At 37.9% G+C, this 17,568-nt stretch overlaps 2 protein-coding genes across 3 annotated transcripts in view; both read left to right on the forward strand.

Annotated features, from left to right (window-relative positions):
- The window catches only part of LOC129744533 (vacuolar protein sorting-associated protein 54), a 149,283-nt gene extending 133,721 nt beyond the window's left edge, over nucleotides 1-15,562 (forward strand). The window contains exon 4 of the mRNA XM_055737109.1: nucleotides 15,427-15,562. The gene's annotated coding sequence lies outside the window, so the exon portion shown is untranslated. The remainder of the gene's footprint in view (nucleotides 1-15,426) is intronic.
- The window catches only part of LOC129744534 (cytoplasmic dynein 2 light intermediate chain 1), a 140,634-nt gene extending 124,005 nt beyond the window's left edge, over nucleotides 1-16,629 (forward strand). The window contains exons 1-3 of one of the 2 annotated variants that reach the window (XM_055737112.1): nucleotides 11,536-12,333; nucleotides 15,427-15,623; nucleotides 15,690-16,629. In XM_055737112.1, the coding sequence (XP_055593087.1) occupies nucleotides 15,471-15,623; nucleotides 15,690-16,574 (1,038 nt within the window). In that variant the 5' untranslated portion in view covers nucleotides 11,536-12,333; nucleotides 15,427-15,470 and the 3' untranslated portion in view covers nucleotides 16,575-16,629. Of the gene's footprint in view, nucleotides 1-11,535; nucleotides 12,334-15,426; nucleotides 15,624-15,689 lie in introns of those variants that run through there. The other variant, XM_055737111.1, reaches the window with a different exon arrangement.
- Nucleotides 16,630-17,568: the final 939 nt, after the last annotated feature.

The raw sequence follows: 17,568 nt of genomic DNA on the forward strand, positions 1-17,568 counted from the left end.
TTCACAGGAGTGACCACATTCACAGTTTAAGGTTGGAATCAATCTGTTTATTCAATAATTTTAGTCTTTACAATATACCTACTGGAGGTACCTAGAGTCGATTATGGGTTTGTTATTTACTTGATCACATGATCGCTATAAAGAGAGCGAGGATAACGAGAGAGGGGTAAATATGTTTGACGATGAAGGTCATTAGCACCAAGTGCGCTTGACAACGACACTATGGGTGCATCGTTCTAAAGACTTAATATGAGCTTACATTTTTGTGCCATATCGTAATTTATTGCGAAGTACCGTGGGTCTTCGAACTGCTCTATGCACTAATTAACATGTGTTGCATAAGCATTTCGAAGGCTTGGGTTAAAATTGATTGCTATGTGGGATTCGCGCATTTGACATGCTACAAGGGGTCTCCGCTCTCCCCACTATCGACAGGCGTCCTCACCGGCTCGGCGGGTTGCCTAACCGGCGAGCGCCTTAGCCCGCTCTTGCCAAACGGATTAGGACAGGTGTCCCTCTCCGCATCACTCCTTTCCGTCCGCGTTCTATTGTTTTGTCTGACGTTGTTATTTATTGTAAATCCCACGAGTAACAAGGTAAGTATACGGTCCACTGCGCCAGTGACCAGCTTGGCGCAGCAAGGACTGAGGTACTGTGGGGTGTGTCCCGGTGCCCCACAGGCTACCGTTGAAGACTGGCGTGACTTAACGACCAGGTACATCGGCATGGTTCAGCGTTACACCTTCACCAAAATGGAGTCGGTTTCCAATAGTTTTTCCATTTTCGTATTCCGCGTTCATTGCAAGGGTCTTCATTCTTTTAATGTTTCAAGTATCTTTGCAATATCTTGTAAGTGAGGTTGCAGAGACGTGGAAAAGATGGTTATGTCATCCATATACACAAAGCATCTTATTCCAAGATGTTTTCTTAAAACTGAATCCATCAACCGTTGAAAAGTCGCTGGTGCCTTTTTCAAACCGAACGGCATACGAACAAACTCATATTTGCCGTGAGAAATGATGAGAAATATTGAGCTTTGCCCAATATGTCTAAAATTTCATTGACTTCAGGTATCGGGTACCTGTCAGCGGGAGTCTTCTCGTTGAGTTTCCTATAGTCGACTACAATTCAATTTTTTCTTCTTCGAATTGTCAGACTTTTTAGGAACAACCCAAATGGGAGGAGTCTAATTATTCCATTATTCAATAGCTTATCAATTTGGGCTGATACTTCCTTCCTTAAATGATAAGGATATTTGCTCCTGTATCCACTAGGATTTTTCTGGTTGGGTTTGGAGTCGTATTTTTCGCTTTTGTTGAAGTATTTATATTTGACTGTACTGTCATTATTGTTGTTGTAGTTGCCGCACTGGGGCGGTTTTCGAGCTGATCAAGTTCTTGAGTCAGCATTTTGATTAATGCATGCCGCTTGATATGCTTCTTGCCTTGATTGCCTGAATCAGGCCTTGATTGCCTGATAATTGACGCTAGTGGTTCGTCAATGTTGTCAAGGTATCTGGTTGTTATAAGTTTGTCTACCAAGTCCTTACACTCGATCGGATTCGTAATTAGATTAATTTTTAATTTGGATGAAAGTTCCTTCATCTCCGTATAAAATTTTAAATGATTTTTATCGCCTCGTTTGACACTAAACAGGTGAGATAAATTTGTGGGGAGATCGCGTTGGTCACCATAATGTTGCAATACAACCCTTTTTATTTCGGGTACGGTATTGGGGTTTCCGTTCGCGCACAAAGTGACGCGAGCTTCACCTTTAATTTTGTTTTTACTTGTTTGTATATAGAATAAATTCATTGAATCAGGAGCGCCTTTCTCCTCTTTAATTTTGAAAGCATCACACAGTTGATCGACTTCGTCGATCCATATGGTAAGTTCTTTTCGGTTGCCCGAAAATTCAGAAAGTTGCTTTCTGGGGTCGGGAACCGAATAATGATTGTGGCTCCGCCTGACCAATTCACTAAGCTGGGCAACTTGTTGCCTCAGCTGCTCAATCTCGTTCGAGGCAGAGTCGGTGCTAAGACCGCTTCTTGTATCCGGCATGTTTATTTGTTTCGGTTGTAAGAAGAAAATAAAAGATAAATGTGTACTTACAGTAGTATCGGCCACATATAATGTGGGTAGGCGTGAATGGGTGGCGGACCTGATGGCTGTCGTTCCCGTATGACCGGTGTCGCTGCTTTGTTGATATTTCCAACGGTGCTTAGCGTGACCAGCTAAGTTCTCCTGTTGCTTCAGATCACTTTTTTTAACACCACTTTTTTCACTATCCTACCGGCTGCGCCAGTTAAGGATTTCTTCTTTGCTAATGACTTTTTAAAAAATTACTACAACACAATGCACTGTTTATTATTTACTTTTACCTGTCTAACACCGATTAAGCCTGAATGAGAAAAGAGGACGAGCCACATGTTCTCAGCATTTTTATACTGATAAAAATGCTTATTCGGCACAAAGCCACCTGTCAACCTATTCGCGCGCGACATGTTCGCGGCTTACACCTATACCTATATCTGTTCTATTTCCTAACGTTGAAGTCTGGATAAAATAAAATGTGACTTCCAGTTAGTGCCGTTTTCATGGTTTCGAAACAATCTCTTCCCTGTTGGTTTAACAAAAAATTTTTCTTGGAACAATTTGAATCAGAATTCCTCTCACCTTTCAAAAGATTTGTTAAAGGTTTTGCTACCTTAGCAAAATCTTTCACGAATCTCCTGTAGTATCCTACCATGCCTAAGAATCCTCTTAGTTGTTTGAGGTCTTTAGGTTCTGGATTGTTTTTAATTACTTCAATTTTTTTCTCATTAGGTTTCATTCCATTGTCGGCAATTACATTACCATGAAAATTCAATGGAATTATGTATAAATTCAGATTTGTCCAATTGGACTTTGAGGTTGGCATTTTTTAGAGTTTGTAGGCCAACCTTCAAGTTTTGATTGTGTTCTTCTAAATTTTTCCCAAACACAATAACGTCGTCAATATAGACATAACAACGTTTTCCAATTTCTTCTCGAAGGACATCATTCATAGCTCTCTGAAAGATCGCAGGAGCGTTTTTAAGGCCAAATGGCATACGAAAGGTCAGCTGGGTGTAACTTAAAGGATGTACTATCCCTTGGGTTGGCCTGACATTTATCGGAATGTCCATATCGTTAGCGAGAACGAAACCTAGTTGTGTTTGGGAGCCAACTTGGGTTTCAATTGAACCAGTTATTGTGGGTATCTTGGATTGTGCTACCTTGCCAGACACATAAGACGAGAGATCCCTAGCTATCCTAACGCCACTATGACTTCTTCCAAATACAACGTCCTCAAGATCCTGCGTCACAGGATTGTATTCCGCCGTGAGCTCCAACTCTGCATAAACATTTCTCAGTTCTTGCGACAGAGCCATTGTTCTAGGTCGATATCCGAGGAGTGCGCGCGTTGGTTAGATAATATCCTGAACCTCAAGGTTCACTGGTACAGGGCGGACCCCTACAGGTAGGTCCCAGTTTATAACTCCCTGTGGATTTGCTATCTCGTACAACACCGAATATACTACCACACCTGGAGATGGTATGCTTCCATATATGTAATGGGTATCACCATCGGCTTGGCCGTAAAATCCGGGTACGTCAATCAACTCCTCGTCAGAAAAGTGCGGAACATTGATATGCCACTTTCGACCATTGGGATCGGTTACCGGTCCTAGCGACTAGAGATAAATTGCTATCGCTCGCGGTATCGCCTTCTCCGTAGGGAGTTGGCTTTTAAAGTCGATGTAGTGGGTCTGATATCTCCTTGTATCGCCTGTATGAACATAAGACGCTCCCAAAGTAGTAGAGTGCAATAATATGCCCAAATATTGGTTCTGATACTCCGCGAATCCAGTAACGATCGCCTGAGACAAGGTTTTTGTAAACTGACTCAATCAGATCAAAATAACCGGAGAAGTTGTGTCTCAGTTCCGGTACTTTTTTTCTGAATCCCAATGCCGCTAGATCTGCGACGCTAAAGGCGTCAATGTCGCAAGGATCATTCCGTGGGGTCGTGAAAGTTGTTGAGAGATGTTTAGGGGTGAAATCGGGTTCGCCATCGATTTCAGGACGGCGGCGTGTGTGCGGGTCGGGTTGGTGTGAGGGTTCATCTCGAGAGATGGGTCCCTTTCTGGGTTTGAATGAAGGTTTCTTCTTCTTTTGCTCGTGTGCTGGGGCCGAAGCGCCAGACTTTTCAGCATTCTTAGATTCCATTTTAGAATGTTGCTTGAGCGACTTACCAGTCTTTTCCTTTATAAAAAAGGGGCAAATTTTTAACCGAAAAACATCTGAAATTTTTTTCTCAGTGCAAACCAAACTTGGTTGCGTTATGTTATGTCGCGCAACATTCAACGCATCATCCGTCGCTGCTACTGATGCACCACAAAGTACGAAACAAACAGCTATTGTTGAAAACGATCGTTTGATTGGCGAAACAAAACCGTCAGCAATTAAACAAAATGGTTAATTGCTGAACGAAACTAGAATGTCTTCGAGCCGTGGTGGTCTAATAATTTGACTAATGAATAAGCAAAAATAAATGTTTGATCGTTATTACACTCGCGGTTCACTATCGCTGTTGCGTCGCGTCGCGGGGAGGTTTTTTTTTGTTTTCGTTTGGATTAGTTTCTTCGCTTTGTGATATTATAGCAGGTCGCTTACGGTTGCGATTCGCGTTTATAAGTTTTTGATTTTACTTTAAATTATTTTTTTCGATTTTGAGTTATACTCATGAAAGTTATACTCACAGGAAGTACAATAAAGTACTGCGGGACATCGCTTAGATCCTTTGGTTCTATTTGATTTGTCCGGGTTGGTGCCTCTTTTCCAGCGTGCGTCTTTGCCTTCCTCCGGAGACGCAAGTCGATCGGCTTGGCGATGATGGAGCTGATTCCGGTCCTCGAAGTCCTACTTGGTGGCTCAGAGCTGCTTCGCTTACTTACTTAGTTCTTCTAAGTTTTGGGCTTATCCGTTTACTTGAAAAGGGTCCCGACTTTCGGGTGCCAGTAATGAATCTTTGGCTGTGATAGACTTTTTCAAAAAAAGCTACTACCAATCTGACGGTCAGCCAAAGACTGACTTGTGCAATAAATTTATTTCTCTGATTCAAATACATATTTTTCTTACTACTAAAGATGCGTCGTCACCAACGGATGTCGGTTTCTCCACGCGCCGATAGCGTCAGCATAAAATGTGTCTCTGGATACGCGCAACTAGCGTTAGCATAAAATGTGCCTCTAGATCCCGGTGGGTAGTCGTATGATTTAGGCTGGTTTAGATTGACATTTTCTGCACTGCTTCTGTCACAGTGTCAAATGTTCCTACCTGTAGGATAAGTTTTGTGTTAGAGTTTTTTATCCCCTTAATCATTGTACTTAAACCACTATTTGTGGCCATTTTTGCAGCTAAATTCACTGGCATTCCAGTATTGATACATGTTGAGTTTAGCTGTTCTGTCAGCTTTTCAATTTCATTTCCGAAAGATTTGATTGTGTTAGTTTGACGCAAAACATTCAGTTTTGCTACCATGTTGGCTGGCGTGTGTTTTTCTTCTTTTGTTTTTTTTAAGCTACACACGGCTCAGCTAGTGTGTTTGCCTGTAGTATTTCTACATGTCTAGCTGTTCCCGTTAGACGAGTTTTAACAAACCGTGGAACAGTAGCTTGTGCAACTTGTTTTGATTCCGCTGTCTCATTCTCTGCATCTGTTACATCGGCGAACAATTTAACCGATTCCACAAATTCTTCTAAATTTTCCGGTTCACCGTCATTAGTGCCAATGAGTGAATTTCCTAATTTCAGATCAACTTTCGCCATGTTTGGTTTTTGTTTAGTAATATTTTTTCCTTGTTATTACTTTCTGTTTTAATTTATAGAAGAATGCAAATGCGTATGTAAGCGAAAAAAAATACTTGAAGTATGTGTTTCAAAAAATTCAATACTAGTTAAAATTTGAGTGTATATTTCACTGTATACATGCAGAATGGACTTAGTGAAATACTCAAATTCTGTTGAGGTGAATTTCTCCTGGTATGCAGATAAAAAGTCATTTTTTTAACTGTATAGCTTTTTGGACCAAAATGACCACGCGTGGGCATCATGTAATTCGGTGTGATTCTCTTGCGTATTAATAATGGTAGCGTCTGTCACCCGAGGTTTCACGTTTTGGAGACAATTACATCATCTAGGTAAACTTGAAAAGAAGTTCTAATTAGATTCCTTAATCCATGACCCGTTGAAATGTGGCCGGCGTGATCTTCGAGCCAAAAGGTATACGATTAAAATAGGAGTGCCCATTTTCTATGTTTCCTTACTAAGTACACTGAATTCGTTCGGTAACGTCATCATGGTTCAATCCCATTTCTCAATGCATGGTCTTTATTTGATCACCTTAGGTCTCAAAAGGGTTCTTGGAAAACGAAGTCCGTGTTAGTGATAACGAAAGTGTTTCCTTATCGTTAAAACTTCTCTGCTTATTTACCAATATAATGATTTTTTCAGCTTTTCGTTTACCAAACATTATTTATAAAATGTCTTATTTCATTTTGGTATCACAGTTGGAAAAAAAATCTAAATAATTATTCCTAACAGAAAATTGAAGGTTCCCAATTACGATGAAAATGTATAATTTGACTTACTAAGTCTTTTTGTTAGGCTAAGGTAAACAACCAAATGCAATGTAAAAACGGCAAAAAAAAACAAGAAAAAATGTAAACTAAGTTTGATTTCGAAGCCATTAGGCTGCATTAGGCCAAAAAGACAATAGTTAAAGTCGTGGGTGGTATTGAAAGCACGCAAATTAAGCACGCTCTAAGCATGAAACACACCAGAGTAAGAGGTAAGAGATGTTAGAAGCATCGGTTTAAACTAGGAAATCAGCACTCAGCACGAAACTTGTTTGAAACTTAAACCAAGAGATTTGTGTCAACAGATCGTCACCGGTGGTTTATGATTTAGTTCAATGATTAATGGCATTTTAGTATAGTATTAAATTCTTAAATTTATGTTTTCGACCGAGATTGATGTTTTATAGTAATTTTCGATATTTTTCGATCTAGAGATTCAATCAAACAACTTAGCTTTTGAAATGCCCGACGTTTCGACCATTTTGGTGGTGGTCTTTCTCAAGGAAATTATATTCTAATTTAATACTGCACCGAAATGCCATTAATCATTAAACTAATTTTTATCAAGAAAGTTGACTTTGTGCGCAGCATTACGCCAATTATCACACTTGTTTTTGATCATTGATTCGTGTTTCATAGTAATATCTTGCCTGCAGCCATAAAAAAACTTTCTTTGATGCTAAGCTAGAAGATTTTTTAAACTTTATACATTTCCAAACTAGAAGTTAAAAGAACTGATAGAAAAGAATAATTGGAATCCATATGGTTTGTAGCTATTTTAGGGTAAATTTTCTCGAGTAATGCCTAATATGAAGGCAGGTTGGAATAAAATAAAACACACGAATAAAAAAAAAACAAATTATAAATCTACTGTGGGACACACCGGTTGACTTCATAGATTTAGCTTTAGAGTAGATTGCATTGTAAACTAGGTAATCAATCAATAAACAGTCGAAACCACAATATAGTACACTTATGATGGAATTTGCTTTGCGTTTTACTCTATTTTGAAAGAACAGCCGTTGACTTTTTGGTTGAACCTACTAATCTTTCGATTTCAGATTCCGATGACAAATTTTGAACTCGAGATTCGAATGTTTCTGATTCAGATTGAAGATTCTGTTTCGTTCCAGATTCACATTTCAGATATTTTATTCAAATTTTATGATCAGATTTCAGATTTTAGGATAAGTTTTTATACAGATTCAGCTTGAAGATTCCTTGAGACATGAATCATGAGACATGAGACATGAGACTTGAGACATGAGCAGGGCCGTAGGAAGAACCGGCTCATGGGGGGGGGTTTTGATGGCAATTTTTTATCTATAACATTTTTGCTTGAACAATGCATACACAAGTGAAAAAAAGTCTATGTAATTAGTACAAATAATTCAGTTTAAAGTTATTTTGCATTAGACTTTTTGTTTTTGAAAATAGGTCCTAAGAGTTGCTTTTCTTCATGAAGCTTCAAAAGTATGGGGACATGTGATATAGCTCAGTAAGTAAACCAGTTGCCTCCAGAGATGATGTCCAAGCTCAAGATTAAACATCGGACACAGTTGTTCCAGATAAGTTTTTCAATGCCTGATAAAAGTCGCGAGTGGCACAATTATGTAAAAACGACTATAATCGAAAAAAAGGATTTTGAACACTTTATTCAGGAAAAAAAAACATGTTTTACTCACTTACATAAGCAAACTAATTCATTTCAACCACAAGCATAACTATATTAAGCAAGGGTGAAAATGTATCAAATATTTAGAAAAAATAGGAAAAATTAGTAAAAATTAGATTTATGGTTCAAATGAGGTTTATTTTCTACTCTTGTAAACTCAATTAAAATATAAGGCTTGAATTAGAAACTTTAAATTTGAAGAATCTTCAATATATGTGTAAATAATGTTAAATAATATCTCCAGCTGAATTTTTACCTGAGGATAAAAAACAATTCAAAAATTATCATTTATTATTTTACAATTCATAATTTAAATCCTGTAATTAAAGTTTTCAAAACTTAAATCCAGATTTTTCAAAAAAAACCTAATTCTTTTCAATAAATCCAAATCTTATTTTATATGTGATTTTCTCCAGGTTTGTGTTTCTAAACTGATTTTGCTTGAATTAAAAACTTCAATTTTCAATCAAAAATCGAAATTATGAAACCGCGATCTCCTTCAATTTGAATCCTTAATGGAATTTTAAAATTCATATTTTAATAATTATTATAAAACTTAAATTTGAGCTAAATCTGAATACAAACCTTGAATTCTAGTTCCCAGTCTGAATTTTGCCTTCAAAATCTCAATCTTGATTCCAGATACGAAATCCTTTGAATTTGAAACCAAAAAGCGAAATTTGTATCAGAGCCTTTAACAAGAAGTCTTTAATTTGATTTTGAATTTATGGTTTTCAATTTGAATTTTTTCCCAATTAATAACCTATGAATTTAAATAAAATGTTGAATGATGAAATTGTTTCACATTTTTCATTTCTGGACTCAGGAAACTTTCTTATGTTTCAACTCTGCATATAAATTAAGGATAAAAATTTCGGATCCAAATCTTAACATTGATTTAAATTTTAAATTATTTCTTTTCATATTTCGTTATTATTACTGAGTTTCGAATATGGAAAATTCATCACATTTTAGATTGAAATGCAACTCCAAAACATGCATATTGAAAATCAAGAAAATTATACTGGATACTTACTACACATTTTTCCGCAAGTATCCGGGCTGGGCAAATCCAGCAAATTTTCCCAAAAATCCGGTCAATATGCTGGCACATTTCGGAATAATTCCATTAAAACCAAGAAGAAAAACACATGGAAAACTGTTTTTAATTTGTTCGAAACACATCAGCCGATTCAGAATCATCATGAGAATAAGGCTTCCAAAAAATCGTTTTTGATTATTTTGACAAAATTTGTTTAAAAAAATATTTTGACGCAAGATACATAATTCTAAGGATTCAATTGAAATTTTCGTTTTATTTTGAAAATAGAGTGAGAAAACCTAGTCAAAATCCGGACAATCTGGTAAGCTAAGTCTAGTTTCATTGGGATTCAATATTTGGGACTCAATTACTATTAACAAATGAAATTTTTTTTGAAAAACTGTTGTAGAATTGTTGTCCTGGAATGAAATTTAGAGGGTTCGGAGTCGAGAATGTTACACTATTGTTACTCTTTAATAATTATAGTAGTTTTTTAAAATTTTGATTAGAAATTTCAAATTTTATGTTTATTAAAAAAATTCACTTTTCAATATTGGACCGTCATGGGGGGGGTTTAACCCCCAAAACCCCCCCCGTTCCTACGGCCATGGACATGAGACATGAGACATTAGACATGAGTCATGAGTCATGAGACATGAGTCATGAGACATGAGACATGAGACTTGAGACATGAGACATGATACATGAGGCATGAGACATGAGACATTAACATGAGACTTGAGACATGAGACATGAGACATGAGACATGAGACCTGAGACATGAGACATGAGACATAAGACATGAGACTTGAGATCTAAGATCTGAGACATGAGACATGAGACTTAAGACATGAGACATGAGACATTAGACATGAGTCATGAGAAATGAGTCATGAGTCATGAGACATGAGACATGAGACTTGAGACATGAGACATTAGACATTAGACATGAGACATTAACATGAGACTTAACACATGAGACATGATACATGAGACATGAGACATGAGACATGAGACATGAGACATGAGACATGAGACATGAGACATGAGACATGAGACATGAGACATGAGACATGAGACATGAGACATGAGACATGAGACATGAGACATGAGACATGAGACATGAGACATGAGACATGAGACATGAGACATGAGACATGGGACATGAGACATGAGACCTGAAACCTGAGACCTGAGACTGGAGACTTAAGACTTGAGACTTGAGACATGAGACATGAGACATGAGACATGAGTCATGAGACATTAGACATTAGACATTAGACATGAGACATGAGACATTGTTTATTGTTTATTGTTTATTGTATAAAAATCAACGGATCAAATTTAGATCCTAATGATATCTTAATTATAGGTTAAATATAAAAATTAACGTAAATCTACAATTCTCTTGACTTGTTCAATATGTTTCTACGGAAAACATTTCTGGGAACGCCAAAGTCAAAGTACTCCGAAAAACGGTTGAAGGTTTTTAGGATGCCTATAAGAGCGCTGTTAGCCCCATAGTTATTCAGCCGAACAGGAACGTAGAGTTGCAGATTCTGGTTTCTTAATCCTCGCGGTCGCACGTTGAGAGGGATAGCTTCCAGCAGCACGGGACAGTCAATCCTCGATGTGAGAAGATCCGCAACAACCAAAGCACGTGTGGCGTTTCTTCGGACTTGAAGCGTGTCTAAGTCTATCAGCTGGCAACGATTCTCATAACTGGGCAAACGAAAAGGATCTTGCCAGTTCAGGTGTCGAAGGGCATATCTCAAGAAGCGCCGCTGTATAGCCTCGATTCGTTCAACTCCATTTTGGTAGAAAGGGCACCAGACAGCAGAAGCATACTCAAGAACGGAGCGAACTATGCTACAATATAAGCTTTTTAAGCAGTACACATCTTTAAATTCTCTAGCCACGCGAAACAAGAAACCAAGATTTCTGGAGGCTTTGTCTACCACGTAGTTCGTGTGAGTCTTAAACTCAAGCCGTTGATCGAGAATAATACCCAGATCATTGATTTGGTCAACCCAGGAGATTATTTCATCCCCGAGAATGTACTCAGCATGAAGAGGGTGTCGCTTGCGAGAAAAAGTTATGATCGAGCATTTACTGCGATTTAGCGGCAGGCAGTTGTTGTCCCACCAGTCAGCAAAAATGTTGAACTGCCGTTGCAGGAAATCGATGTCGTCTTTACCATTGATGGTGTGATATAGTTTCAGATCATCGGCATAAGCTAGTTTTGGACCATCGAGAAGCGAGAGAACATCATTAAAATAGATGACGAAAATTATCGGTCCTAAATGGCTTCCTTGTGGCACTCCGGAAGAGCCGAGAAACTGTCTCGAGAAGGATTCTCCAGTATGAACGGACAATTTTCGTCCCGTTAAGTAACTCCGAAACCACTCCAGTAAAGATCCACAGAAGCCCAAGCGACCTAGCTTTGCGAGAGCAATCTCGTGGTTCACTTTATCAAATGCAGCAGACAAATCTGTATAAATAGCATCGGTTTGGGTCTTCATGGCAAAGCTTTCTTGTACGAAAGATGTGAACGTCAGTAAATTTGTGGTAGTTGATCGTTTAGGCATGAAACCGTGCTGATCGTTTGAAAAGTGGTGCTTGCAGAATGAAAAAATGGGATCCAACACAACCAGCTCAAACAGTTTTGCAATAGCACACAGAGCTGAGATACCACGGTAATTGTTAATATCTTTCTTATCTCCTTTTTTGTAAACAGGAAACATACATGCTTCTTTCCACAAAGCGGGGAAGATAGCGCCGTCCAGTGATGCTTGAAAGATATGCCTGATAGGTGTTAGCAGATGAGGCATAAACCGTTTCAAAAAAGTAGCTGGGATTCCATCCGGGCCCTTAGAAGTAGAGTTTTTGAGTTTGGCGGTTGCTTTTAAGATAGCTGCATCGTCGACAAGAATACCATTTATTGAAGAGCCTAGAGGTGAGACATTACTCACAGCCCTGGTCTCATTAGACATGAGACATGAAACATGAGACATGAGACCTGAGAACTGAGACTTGAGACCTGAGACATGAGACATGAGACATGTGAAATGAGACATGAGACATGAGAAATGAGACATGAGACATGAGACATGAGACATTAGACTGAGACATTAAACATGAGACATGAGACATGAGACATTAGACATGAGACAAGAGACATTAGACATGAGACATGAGACATTAGACATGAGAAATTTGATCTGAGACATGAGACCTGAGACCAGGTCTCAAGTCTCAGGTCTCAGATCTAATGTCTTATGTCTCATGTCTCATGTCTCAGGTCTAAGGTCTCAGGTCTCAGGCCTCAGGTCTCTGATCTCAGGTCTCAGGTCTCAGGCCTCTTGTCTCATGTCTTATGTCCCATGTCTCAACTCTAAGGTCTCAGGTCTCATGTCTCAGGTCTCAGGTCTTAAATCTCAGGTTGCAGGTCTCATGTTTCGTTTCTCAAATCTCAGGTCTCATATTTCAGGTCTCAATTCTCAGGTTTCAGGTCTCAGGTCTCAGGTCGCAGGTCTCAGGTCTCAGGTCTCAGGTCTCAGGTCTTAGATCTCAGGTCTCATGTATCACGTTCTTGGTCTCAGACACAACTTTCAGATTCTGATTTCAGATATCCGATTCAGATTTCTGATTTAGGTTCAGATTTGGATGAAAATTTCAGATTAGGATTTCAGATTGAAATTGAAATATCAACTTGCAGAATCCAGATTCCTAATTCTGATTTCAAATTTTACATTAAGGGTTCAGATTCAGAAAGCAATTTAATATTTCAGAAACCGATTTAAGATTCAGATTTGAAATTCAGATTAAAAATTCAGATTCTATTCTCCAATTTACGGTTCATTCAGATTCAGATTACAGATTAAGATTCTAGATTCCGATTTCAAATCCGAAATTCCTATTTAATTTTTGGCATTTCGGCGAGTTGTGAAAATTCAAGGTAGAATATTTAGAAAGAACATGAAAGTATTATAGGTGGAAAGATCAAAGCTAGAGCGCTTTGGGTAGAAGAAATTGAATAGTTGGTGAAAATGTGAGCAGGGCTTTTGTTGTGTGAACAGCTTTTGAACTACTTGCGTGATTCTTTGCCGCGCGCCGTTTCAATGTTGATAGGAAGCGATGAAGAAACCCATCGCATTCCTACCCACATTGAAACACGGACGGGTCGAACACATGTGAGATTGTGTCCGACCGGGCCCGGTCGGACACAATCTCACATGTGTTCGACCCGTCCGTGTTTCAATGTGGGTAGGAATGCGATGGGTTTCTTCATCGCTTCCTATCAACATTGAAACGGCGCGCGGCAAAGAATCACGCAAGTAGTTCAAAAGCTGTTCACACAACAAAAGCCCTGCTCACATTTTCACCAACTATTCAATTTCTTCTACCCAAAGCGCTCTAGCTTTGATCTTTCCACCTATAATACTTTCATGTTCTTTCTAAATATTCTACCTTGAATTTTCACAACTCGCCGAAATGCCAAAAATTAAATAAGAATATATCCCAGCGGCGATTAAAATAAGATAACAAATCCGAAATTCAGAATTGAGAAGTACATCACCAGAATGAGATTTAAGCTTTTTTTTCTCCTCGTTTAGATTTCTGAATTCAGATAATATATTTAAATTTTATAATTTTAGATTTCAGATTTGGTTTTCAAATCATAGTTTATGAACTTCAGATTTCAAACCCAACTTTCAGATTCTGATTTCAGAATTCCTTTTCAGATTTTTCATTTAGGTTTCAGAACCAGTTTTAAATTTCAGGTATTGATTTCTTATTCAGATTGAAATAGCAGCTTCATAATTAAGATACCTAATTCAGATTTCAAATTTCAGTTTAAGGGTTCAGATTCAGAATTTAGATTAAAATTTCATATACCGATTAAGGATTCAGATTTAAAATTCATATTGAGATTTTAGATTCAGATTCAAAGCTCCGATTTCAGATTTATTCAGATTCATATAACAGATTAAGATTTTAGATTCAGATTTCAAATTTATTTTAAATCATAGTTTATGAACTTCAGATTTCAACCAACCTTCAGATTCTGATTTTAGATTTCCGATTCAGATTTCTGATTTAGCTTTCAGATTCAGATTAAAATTTCAGATTCATACTGAAACAAGATTTCAGTTTCTGAACTCCGATTTCAGATTCAGATTACAGATTAAGATTCTAGATTCGGATTTTTAATCAAGAATTCAGATTTCAATCACTAGAACGAGATTTAAGCTTTTATTTTCCTCATTTAGATTTCTGAATTCAGATAAAAGATTCAAATTTCGAAATTATAGATTCCAGATTCATATACATATTTCAGATTTGGATTTCAAATCATAGTTTATAGACCCACCTTTCAGATTCTGATTTCAGATTTCTGATTTAGCTTTCAGGTTCAGATTATAATTTCAGATTCCTATTGAAACACCACAGCTTCAGAATTCAGATTCCTAATTCAGATTTCAAATTTTCAGACTCAGATTTCAGATTTTTTTCATTTCTTTTAATAAAATTTTACTTTATTTTTTTTAAATTTATTTTTTTTAAATTTTTTTTTAATTAAATTAAATTTTTTTAATTTTTTTTTGTTTTTTTTTGTGTTAAATTTTTTTTTAGTTTTTTTAAATTTATTTTTTATTAGTTTTTTTTATTAGTTTTTTTTATTAGTTTTTTTTTATTAGTTTTTTTTATTTATTTTTTTTAGATTCAAATACAGATTTCATTTTAAAGAGTCGGTTTTCATTTCTCCGATTCAAACGTATGCCAAAATACTGGGTTAAGCGTCAGGTTTCAGACATTAAATTTAGACTTCAGTGTACACGTTAGAGCGATGTTTGTTTCTTTCGTTTTTTTTCTCTCCATTAATTTAGGTCAAGCCGATTCTAGGTTGGCGTTACCACGGCAACTAGTGAATGCATACAAACTGCCATAATCGAACAACTTGTAAAGTCGAATAAGTTTTTACTGGCAGTGTGGAACTAAGTGTTTTCCAAAATTCATTGCTAACTTTGATCTTCAATTGCAACAGCTTGCCAGGACGATAGGCATTAAAATCAGCCCTCAACCCTCAAGATGAGTGAACTGAGTTCAATGGAAGTGACCGAGCCATCGGAAACAATCCAGGATATCGCACTGAAGTTGGTGACCGAGCAAATGAAACAAGATGCCAGCCTCAGTGTGGAGCCGAATGAGAGAACCATTTTTGTGCTCGGCAGCAAAGGAGCTGTAAGATATGAATATTTTAAGAATTATATAGAAAACCATATTTAAAACATGTTTTTCCATTTTTAGGGAAAATCAACGTTAATCAATCGCTTTCTCGATCGGGATGATATAACTCGTCCGACCTTGGCCCTAGAATATTCCTTCGGACGTCGCACCGCATCCGGCCAAGGAGCACAGAAGAACATTTGCAACGTCTGGGAGCTAGGCAGTTTGGTAAATTCAAATCAACTCATTGAAGTGCCGGTCCGCTCACATGGAATTACCACGTTCGGAGTAGTCGTTGTCCTAGATCTCTCCCAGCCGGAACGCATCTGGACGGATCTGGAATGTGTTCTGAATGGACTGAAGCAAGCGGTCACCAAAAATTGTTCACCGGACGAAATTAAACGGATGAAGGACCACATGAAAGCTAAAATAGGTCCCGATCACGTGGACATTAGCTCGTTAGAGATCCTTCCTTTCCCGGTCGTCATTATCGGAGGAAAGTACGATATTTTCCAGAACATAGATTCTGAGGTCAAAAAACATGTGTGCAGATGTTTAAGATCGATAGCCCACGCAGTCGGTGCCGCGCTCATTTTCTACACCTCCCGGAATGCAGCTCTTTCAAAAATTCTTCGCGATGTTATGAATCATTTGGGCTTCGGTAGTCCTTCCAATCCCTTCAAGACCAATGCGACCGACCACAACGGTCCGGTAGTAATTCCTTTTGGTGGAGATTCGTGGGAAAAGATTGGTGTAACTCCAACTAATTCGGAACGCATAGGCCTCACCTACAGTGCCCAAATACCGCAGGTGGGAACGGAAAAAGTAATCGTTCCGGATGACCCGTCCAAGGATGCCGGCTTCAAGGAAAGGATCATCGACGAGCTGAGAGCCCAGAAGGATGAAGAGCTGATGAGGCTGCTAAAGGATACTGAAATTCGGATGAAGTTTGAAACGGTGCAATAGTGGAAAGCAGCAAAGTTTAAACCGATACATGTAAACGAATTATTAAAAATAATAGTGACGGAACATTTTAAAATATAATTTTTAATGGTACACCGTTTCATTTAGTGATCGTTTCACGCCGATTTCTTTCATCTTAGCCTTGATTTAACTAATTTAAACAAGCTCTCGTAAAAAAAAAACAAATCTGAATCAATTGTTATGTCCACCTCAAGTAATAAAAAACTCTATTATATGCGTCCTTAACAATTTACTCAGCTTTTTCAAGAGCAGTTATCGCATGATACAAGAGCTGAAAATCTAAGTTTTTATAAATACTTCTAAAACTCATAATTAAGTTGAAAAAAAAAATTCAGCTTTCCTATGGGACTGCGGAGTTAAATGCAAATTTCAAGATCTTCTCAGCTGCACCGCCAAATAGCTTGAAAAGCATTTTGTAAACATTTGAGTTTAGATGTACTTTACAATGATTTTGTGTGGGATCCCTCCCTTTAGAGTAGAAAAAATTTCGATGCAAAGAACTACCAGAATAAAAAAAACACTTGCAAACGTTCTTACGGAATCCGAAAGAAAAGACCGACCTGGAACTTTGGCGACGACTTTTAGCATGAAAACACGGACACGAATTGGAACTTGGGACGTTTTAATCCTTTCCCAACAAGGCAAGCTGGCTCAACTGAGCAAAGTCCGTTGGCCTAACGCTGGAGAACACAAGACACAGTCCGGGCAAGTACTGCTTTACTCTGGCATACGAGAAGAACTCGCTACTCGGGAATGAGGAGTTGGTTTCCTGTTGAGCCCGCAGGCACATGCGACCCTTATTAGATGGGAATCGATAAACGAAAGAATAATCGTAGCCAGATTTAGAACACGGGCTAGAGACCTTACAATGGTCCAGTGTTATGCGCAAACTGACGTTGCCGATTTGCAGGAGAAAGAGCAGTTTTACAGTCAACTGAACAGCGTGATTAAGAAAATTCCGCAGGGTGACATTCTA

This window comes from Uranotaenia lowii, chromosome 2 (assembly GCF_029784155.1).
Source record: "Uranotaenia lowii strain MFRU-FL chromosome 2, ASM2978415v1, whole genome shotgun sequence".
NCBI classification, from domain to species: Eukaryota; Metazoa; Arthropoda; class Insecta; order Diptera; family Culicidae; genus Uranotaenia; species Uranotaenia lowii.